Source organism: Grampus griseus (genome assembly GCF_964374135.1).
Source record: "Grampus griseus genome assembly, chromosome: 11".
NCBI classification, from domain to species: Eukaryota; Metazoa; Chordata; class Mammalia; order Artiodactyla; family Delphinidae; genus Grampus; species Grampus griseus.
Genome location: NC_139005.1, coordinates 95,624,551 through 95,633,906, shown reverse-complemented (window position 1 = coordinate 95,633,906; position 9,356 = coordinate 95,624,551). Strand labels below are relative to the sequence as shown.

At 43.2% G+C, this 9,356-nt stretch overlaps 1 protein-coding gene across 2 annotated transcripts; it reads left to right on the top strand.

The window, feature by feature from the left end:
* The first annotated feature begins 429 nt into the window (after positions 1 to 429).
* On the top strand, positions 430 to 7,854 carry SNU13 (small nuclear ribonucleoprotein 13). Of its 2 annotated transcripts, none has more exons than XM_082666587.1 (3): positions 430 to 545; positions 5,859 to 5,979; positions 6,640 to 7,854. In XM_082666587.1, exons 1-3 carry the CDS (start codon positions 543 to 545, stop codon positions 6,900 to 6,902), a joined length of 387 nt encoding a protein of 128 aa, XP_082522713.1. In that variant the 5' UTR covers positions 430 to 542; the 3' UTR covers positions 6,903 to 7,854. The 2 variants fall into 2 exon arrangements, with proteins under 2 accessions (XP_082522713.1, XP_082522714.1); XM_082666588.1 differs by lacking the exon at positions 430 to 545 and adding an exon at positions 3,901 to 4,088.
* The last annotated feature ends 1,502 nt before the right edge of the window (positions 7,855 to 9,356 follow it).

Genomic DNA, 9,356 nt, shown 5'->3' with positions numbered 1-9,356 from the left:
AAACTCAGCCCCCATCCTCAAACCTGCTGTTCTTCTTGAATTCCCTACTCAATGGATTCCATTTCTGGTGGACTCCACCCCCACCAGAAAAATTTAACAAAGGCATCTGAATATGAAGGAGAACATTTAGGATTACCTATCATTATCTCCATACCATTCCTTTACCAGGGTAGAATAAAAAAGATGATTTTAAAAGCACAAAAATGTGCTAAAAGATAAACTAGCAATGGAATGACGACACCCTTGAAAATCTTTGTTTTGGTGTGTTATTTTTTGAATGTTTAACTCACTGTTTCGGCCAATAATTTATGGTAGAATAACAGTAAAAACAGCAAAATACGGTCCCTCGCCCAAAACTGGCGTCATCCCCCGCTGGTGCCTTTAAGGGGCGTGACCCGCCCGCCTCTCGGTGACGCCACTTCCGCTTCCTGCCGCACGCTGCCATTTCCACTGCTACCCTGCGACTTGCCTCAGACGTGAGGGCTGCAGCTCTGACGTCGACTGTGCTCCTTGAAGAGTGACGGTACCACGGAACCGGAGCCATGGTGAGTGCGTGCTCGTGGCTGAAGGGCTGGGAAGTGGGAGACGGGGTTCCGTTCTCTCACTAACTTGTCGGGGGCTTAGAACGTGCGCCGTCTCGTCCGCCCGGCCCGGGCGGCCGCGTAGCGCCAAGCACTGTCTTCTCTCCCGACCCTAGGTTAGAAGTCTAGAGGACTCAGGGTCTCAGGTGCTGTGCTGGGGCTTCTTTCCGCAGTTTGTGCTCCTGGCCGAAAGCCTCCGGTGAGCAGAGGGGGCATGGCCCAACCTGGGAGAAAGAGACAAACCCACGTGGAGAGAGTTGAAAGCTGGATGGATGGGGAAACTTGGCTCCATCGGTTTTCTTTTTCTTTTGGGGGGATCGCTAGAGTATGGGGTGGAACCCTGGATTTGGATCAGCCCTCCCCTACCCCGCTTTCTCCATTGCTGATGTTCAGGAGAGGGAGCTCTCCATGGGTCTGCGCGCCTAGTGTCTGCCGCGAGTTACATGGGCCAGGGATTAAAGTGGCCTTTGGCGTTTGAGGGCTGTGGGGAACGTGGAGTGAACTCCAGCCTGGAATGCAGGAAAGACTCTTCCTGCGAGGCGGTAGCCTCTGAAATCTGAAGCGCTGGTAGCACCACGTGCGGCTCCTCTAAAACTCTTGGTGGTCTCCAACTTTTTAGTCAGATCTTGTGGCCTGGTAGCTAGTTTTGGTTGGCACTTAGTAAGGAGGGAAGAGTTTACAAAACACTGATTTCCGTAATGAGGTTTAATCCTTTTAACGGATTTTGGATCCTAGCGGTATCTCTCCTACTGCCCGCCCCGCCCCCATTTTGAAGCTGGTACGTGGCTGAGCCTAGAATTTAAAGCTTCTAAACCAGTGCTCATCTTTCGCAGTGCCGTGAAAAGTTTTGGAATCGGTTGATCTCAGTTTAAATGCATTTAGTAGACCTAATGCTTGGTATGGAGAGAGTGAGCATGCACTATTTGTTGTTAAATCAAAACCTTGCAGGTTTCGGCTGTCTGGTGTATGGGGAAATCAAACGCAGCAAGCTACGGGTTACAGTTGCCTAGCAGTAAGATTTCATTCATTCATTCATTCATTCAGTTAGCCCTTGGAAAAATTAAAAGGTGAATAAATACACACTAAGCAAATTTCAGTTGCTATTTATAAGGTGGTTTGGTTTTAAAGTTGAGTGGAATTTTTGTTGTTGTTGACTTTTATTAAACCAATAAAGTGACTCTTCTTTGATCGTGTTGGATCTCCTGAAGTCTCCCCTTTTGTGCATTTTATGTTTATTAAGAGTTGAGAATCCTAATTTCCAGAGATGGGCTATTGGAAACTGCAATAAAAATATCTGGCATTTTAAAAAGTATATTTATGAGGAGTGATAGGAATAAAAGTGTTACTGGAACCTTTATTGTTTAAGAGGAGGGTGACATTATTGAGCATTAGATTTTGACAGACGTAAGTTGTGATTTCTCAGATAGCCACCAAAAGAATATAGATAAATAACTCCAAACCACTAGAGGGGAAAATAGTGGGGAGAAAAAACTCAAAGGAGGAAAGAGAGAAAAGGAAACCGAACAGGTGGGACAAATAGAAGGCTCAAAAGAAGGGAGATTTGGACCCAATATATTAGTACTTAAATAAATATAGGAATGGACTAAGTGCTTCAGTTAAAAGACAGGTTGAAGTAAAAAGAACGGGAAAAAAAATCAGTAAAGATAGTGGCTAAAAAATAAGGTACAAGTAAAATGAAAATGACATAATTACAAGAAGAAATAGACAAATATGCAATTATATAGCATTTAATTGATCGTGAAGCCAAAACATCAGTGTGGAAATAGAAGATTAGAACAGCACTATGAATAAACTTGACCTAGTGGTCGTAGTGAAACCAGTGAATACTTTACCTATCAGTTATAGAAGACACTTCTCAAGCAGAGAACATTAATGAAAATTGGCCACCTACTGGGTCATAAAGCAAGTTAAACAACTCTTAAAAGATGATAATAATATAGACCGTGGTCTCCCAACCAAAATACAAATGACTTAGAAATCAGAAACAAAGTGTTTAGAAAGAAGGTATAAAGAACTCGTGGGTCAAATGGAAAATATATAAGGGAAATTTGAAAACAACTGAACAATAATGAAAATACCACATATTGAGAGTATGTAGGGTACAAATGAAGCACTGGAACCTAAAATGCTTGGTGAGGGAGAAGTAACGTGAAAAGTCCCTTCTGGTGAGATTAATCAAGAAAATAAGCAAAAAGTTATAAATAAGGAGTAACAAACTTGAAGGAGATATAATTTGCAAACATTAAAAGAGAGGATATTATGAACAATGTGATATCTATAAATGTAGAAATTTAGATGAAATGAACAAATACCTGAAAAAATAGAATCAAAACCAATTCAAGTAGAAATAGGACGGCTGAATAATAATAAAGAAACTAAGTTAATGTACCGTATGTTAATTATAACTCAATAAGAAAAACTAAAGTTTTTTTGACATGAAAAAACTTTACACCTACTTTAAAAAATAGCTTTATTGAGATAATTTGCATACCATAAAGTTCCACTCTAAAAGTGTATAACTCAATGGTGATCATTTTGTAATGTATAGAAATATCAAATAACGGTGTTGTGTTTTGCACCTGGAACTAACACAATATTGTGGTCAATTATACATTAATTTTAAAAAAACAAAACCAAAACAAGGTGGTAGTAGAAAAAAGTGTATAACTCAGTGGGTTTTCTTATATTTACAGAATTGTGCAACCATCATAAGAAAATATTAAAATTGGTTTTATCTCGGGAGTGTAAAAGTGGTTTAACATTAGAAAAACTTTAAGGAGAAAGGTCTAATTCATCCAACGCAGTACAAAAAACATGACAGAATTCAACATCAATTTTATTTATAACAGAAGAAATTCTTAGTATACTACGGAATAGAGTGAATTTTCTTAAGCTGAAATATCTTAAGAGTAAGTCTAAAAGATATTAAAACTTTTGGAGAAATTAAAAAGCTTTATTTAAAAGCACTAAAGGTAGATACATGTGTTTGAATGGGTTGACAGATTCTGTATCCTAAAGGTGTCTTATCCTAATTGGGATTACTTCAAATCTACAAATCAGTCCCAGCAGGCTTTTTTTGTACACCTTGAAAAAGCTGATTCTAGAATGTATGAAGAGAGCAAATAATTAGAGGTCTCCTCCAGCCCTTGCCTAATTCCTCACCACCCTGGGACCATTACAAATTCACCCAGTGCGATGTGTTGGTATTAGGGAACAGGCATCTTGGTGGAATCAGGTTATTGACGCCACTTCCCCTGACGTCACTTCCTGCTCCTCTGTGGGTGGGTCACTTCTTTGTCTTTGCGGCATCAGGCAGGAGACCGCCGAGGCGGACTCAATGGTGAGTGTTCCCACTGGGCCATCACCCATGGGTCACCACCTAGAACCGCTGTGCCGCCGCGGCACCGCACACGTGTATAATCAGCAGCATCCAAACCCAGGGTTAGACGGCACCGCTGCGGGCGAACTGCTCAGTGCTCAGGAATGGTAACGTGGGCTGCACCCGGGTTATGTCTATAATAAAATATATATTTGTAAAAAGAATCACAGGGAAAACAAATGAGAAATTAATAAAAATGGTTAAAGTTGAGAGGTGAAGATGGGATAGAAGGAATGGAATAGGCCAGGCACCACCCAATTTGTTCCCTACGTGTGTTATTTTGAAACGGATCTATTGAGGTAGGATTTTTTTTTTTTTTTTTTTTTTTTTGGTACGCGGGCCTCTCACTGCTGTGGCCTCTCCCGTTGCGGAGCACAGGCTCCGGACGCTCAGGCTCAGCGGCCATGGCTCACGGGCCCAGCCGCTCTGCGGCATGTGGGATCCTCCCGGACCGGGGCACGAACCCGTGTCCCCTGCATCAGCAGGCGGACTCTCAACCACTACGCCACCAGGGAAGCCCGAGGTAGCATTTTATCCATAGGTATTACAGTATGTGACTATAAAATAAGGATTTTCAACAACTGCAATGCCACTACAATACCCCAAAATTTAATAATTCCTTAATATCAAATATCTAGTATTAGAATCAAAGGCTGGGACTTCCCTGGTGATCCAGTGGTTAAGACTCCACAGCTTCCACTGCAGGGGGTGTGGGTTCGATCCCTGGTCGGGGAACTAAGATCCCGAATGCCCTGCGGTGCAGCCAAAAAAAAGAATCAAAGGCTGGATCAGATTTTTTCTTAGCTCTCCGCCCACGCCCCCCCACCCCAAGACAGCTTGATCACAGATGTTTTGTTAAGAGGGGTAGTGGTCACATGGTATTTTTTGTGATGTTGGTAGCTATTAAAATCAATGTCTGGATCCATTAATTTGGATTAAATTAGTATGGGTTGCAAGATGGTGCTATTTAATTTTATCATTCTTTCTTTATTAGGTGGAATACAGGAGAAACTTATCCTCGCTATTTGGTTACCTAGTAATACAGTCTGTGTAGGAAAGGCAGGATAAATGCTCTACAGTTTACCTTTACCAGTTTTCAAAACACTGACTTTGGAACCATGTAGATGTTTTATATATTTTTAAGAATTTTTTTAAAAAGCAAACTAAATACGAAGGAGCCCTAATTGTATATCAAATTGATAACCACAGGAAAAAAATAATTTGAGTAACTTTTGAATATAATACTCTGGACGGCTTTAGTCAGATATATTCTAAGAATAAAAAGAAATGTTGACCTTATAGTTGGTGGAGGTAGTATTGGTTTAGCAATTCTGAAACAATTTTATATGTATTGTAGGGTAGAATAAATGAGAAAATATGTTGATGTTTTGGAAACCGGGATTCTTACTGAAAACAGAATAAGATTCAAATATTGAAGGGAATAGAGGGAACTTTGTGCTAGGTTTCTATAAATTATACCTTAGTTTAGATTTAGTAAATTCAGGGTGGAATATGGAAATCCAAATTTAGAGATTACCCCATGTGACTGAAATGGGTACTGAGCCATGGAAGCCTGTAATAATCCATTTGCAATAATATTAGCAAGCATTAGGCTAAAGAGGCAAAAATACATAAGCTTTAGTATACATTATTGGATTATGTAATTACTAATTTTTTTTTTCTTGAGCCTAATATTTTCATTTTTCTAAGTTGAGAGTGGGCAGGCCAGTGTCAATTATTAAATGTGTGTGTTTGGAGGGAGGGAGCAGGGAAGCTGACCATTGTCTCTCTCAATTGTTGACTGAAGTATTTTGTGACTTGTCTGGAACAACTTCTAGTTCAGTTTGACTCATGCTTTGATTTCCCCCCCGCCATAGACTGAGGCTGATGTAAATCCGAAGGCCTACCCTCTTGCAGATGCCCACCTCACCAAGAAACTATTGGACCTCGTTCAGCAGTCATGTAACTACAAGCAGCTTCGAAAAGGAGCCAATGAGGGTAAGGCAACCAGAGAGCGCTCCAGGAAGAGTGCTAAAGGCACTGTCCCTGTGTGGGGTCTCTGGACTAGATTTCCAGTATGGAAAGAGGGCTGGATGCTCTTGATTAGGCCCAACATGAAGACCTAGGAGCAGCAGAGTGTGGTCCGTGGGCTAGCACTGGGTCACAGAGATAAGCAATCAGGAATAAGTATTTGAACAATGCTGTGGTGCATTGAACTTGCTCGGTGAGTTGCATGTGGTATGAGCTTTCCAGAAGTATAGATCGTGGCAGATTGGGATGGTAAAACCCTGATCCTTGATCACAGAGTTTGAGAAGTGCTGCATTGCACTGCTTCGTGCTGGTAGAGGTCAGCCAGGCAAGGGGTGGTGGTGACTTGGGTGAGTGTGGTAGCAGAGGACAGGAAAGAAGGGCTCTGATTTAGGATGTGTTTGGACAGAATTGATGGGTTTGATGTAGGGTTTGAGAAAGGCATTGGGGATGAGTAATTGGTGCTTGGCTCCCTATCACTTCCCAAGGCCACTATGGGGCACAGAATTGCTTAGTCCTGGACGTTTTGCCCAGTTTTCTTGCGCCTGTTTCTTTTCCTTGGAAATTGCTTTGTTGTGGCTTCCCTGCCCCAACCCCACATCACCTATTGGCCTCATGTTCTCTCTACAGCCACCAAAACCCTCAACAGAGGCATCTCTGAGTTCATTGTGATGGCTGCAGATGCCGAGCCCCTGGAGATCATCCTGCACCTCCCACTGCTGTGTGAGGACAAGAATGTGCCCTATGTGTTTGTGCGCTCCAAGCAGGCCCTGGGGCGAGCCTGTGGGGTCTCCAGACCTGTCATCGCCTGTTCTGTCACCATCAAAGAAGGCTCACAACTGAAGCAGCAGATCCAATCCATCCAACAGTCCATTGAAAGGCTCTTAGTCTAAACAGGTGGCCTCTGCCACACTCCCTGCTGCTGACTCCTACCCCAGGGGTTATGTATCGTTTGTCTGTTAGCATATAGTATTTCCAGCTACCTTCTACTGTTATAAAATATTTTAGTGCTCAATTTGGTTTTTGTATTTTTGTATTGTTTTTGTCTTGTTTTTAGGTTGTCATCTCCTCCCCAGCCTCTCCTGTAATCTCCACTTCCACTCTCTCTCTGCCATCTTATCCTCCCTTTTGGAAAATGCATGCCCAGAACAGGTGGAAGCAGGGTGGTTGATACCATTCAAAGGCAGGGAAGAGCCAAGGTAGAGATTTGGTTCCAGCCTTCAGATGCCACCTTCCTACTGTGCAGGGCATGATGGAAGTAAACACTGTCCACTTTGTATCCCTTGTGCCCAGCATACAGGATCGTGTTTGAATAATCAAGGGGTTTCCTTTGCTCTCTAGGACATTATGTATCATTTGGGGAGGAAGCATGTTTCTGTGAGGTTGTTGGGTGTATGTCCCAAGAGTCAGTTTCTGATGTACCCCTGCTGTTTGCTCTTGGTAATATATTTCCCCCCAACTCCCACCTATGCCTCTGAGGGTGGCAGGGCAGCAACATACCAAAGAGATACGCTGCAAAATTCCAGAGGCACCTTGGTGAGTGAGACATGGGACAGTTGACCTAGGTCTTAAAGGTGTGGCAAGAGGTTCTGGAATGGAGGATTCTGGGCCAGTCATGGAGAACTGGAAGCTACAGCAAAGATGATGGAATTCAAGGGAACATCCTTGCTTTGGTGAATGGAGATTTCTTCAGTAGACACTTGGTACCAGCTCTGAGAGCCCTTACCCCTTGCCTATTTCCTGCCATGATGTGGGTCAGATGTGTGTATTCTCTGTCACATCAGAAGGACAGTGCTAATGTGTCATTCTTGTGAGCACCCTAATAAAGGAACACGTATATTCGTACTCCAGTTTAAAGAAGGTGTGATTCTTGTTAGGAGTCCAGCTGATACTTGAATGAAGCGTTAGAATGGTTACTAGTTTCTTGAACTTTTCACCAAGAAGGTGTGGAAAAGCCATGACCTCCGCCAGATGATTTCTGGTAGTTCAAAATGTCTTGTTCAGTCATTGAGGTGTTGCTGTCACTCTAGAGCAGTATTTCTCAACCTCAGCTGCCCTGTATGTTGTAGAATGTTTAACAGCCTCCCTGGCCTTTACCCACTAGATGTCACTAGCAATCTTCCCCGTCTCCCCGGACATTGCCAACTGTTCCCTGGTGGCAGAGTCACCCCTGGTTGAGAATCACTGTTGCAGGACTAGGGCTCCTAGCAGTCCTCCACAGGTGCTAGAGAGCGGGGGAGCCGGTATTGCTGACTGAAGCTGCTGCCACCTCGCCTGCCGCATTACTCTCTATCTTAAAGTACCGTGAGAGCCTGACACCTCCTCTACCTTGAGAAATTTTCTTCCAAAGCACAAACAACTGGATACCATAATGGTCATATTGATGAGAATGGATTATATTTAGTTTACTCTTGGCCAGCTTGGGCCAGTGTGACCACTCCAGCAGTGGGTTCCTAGGGAACCTAAAATCACCCTGTCATGCTAAGGCCTGTTCTGTACCTACTGAGCTCATCATCTCCCCCAGCTCACTCCAGTGTTTATATACCCCGCCCCAACTCCCACCCCAAGCAGTTTTCTATCTATCTGTGGATGGTGGAGTCTGAGGTAGTACATACGTTCTTTTGTTGTATATGTATCTTTACAATCATACTCTAAAAGACTGAAGTAATTTGGGGGTGGAGGGAGATCAAGTAATCCAACCTCAGGAATTCCCTGGTGGTCCAGTGGTTAGGACTCTGAGCTTTCACTGCCAACGGCCCAGGTTCGATCCCTGGTCAGGGAACTAGGATCCCACAAGCCATGGGGCATGGCCAGAAGAAAATAAAAAAGATAATCCAACCTCCATTTAAATGGAAACTAGGGCATACCCACCAGAACCCTGAGAAATGGGGTGGGGCAGGGCTTCTGGAATCTTCATCTCTAGGGTCCATCTGGAGTGCTAACTCAGTTCCCACAGCTTCATCGTAATCCTTCAAAGGACAGGGCATCGATTTGTGATCACCCGAAAAAACTCCATGACTCTTCCCTGTTCCTAATGGCTCTGCTGTGTGTCTTGTGTCTGCCTCTCTGCCATGTTCTGTCTTTGCTCAGTGTTTCATATTTGGTTTCTTGAACACGTCAAATCTGTTTCTCAGATTCTTTGTACTTGGTATTCCTTTACTGCACTAGTGGCTTTCTCCTCATGCTAGTCTTAATTCAAGTACCACTTTTTAAGGGCCTTTCCTAGCTACATCTCATGTTTCCTTTACCCCTAGCACTGTAACATTCTGTTTTTTAACTTGTCCTTAGCTAATATCTGAGGTTGTTTTCTGATTATTGCCCTTGTTAGGAACTTGTGTGACTGTGAT

Excerpts from the sequence above, each read along its gene's own strand:
- SNU13 (XM_082666587.1), top strand. Across the intron at positions 5,980-6,639 it reads TCGAAAAGGAGCCAATGAGG|CCACCAAAACCCTCAACAGA; the intron begins GTAAGGCAACCA and ends TTCTCTCTACAG.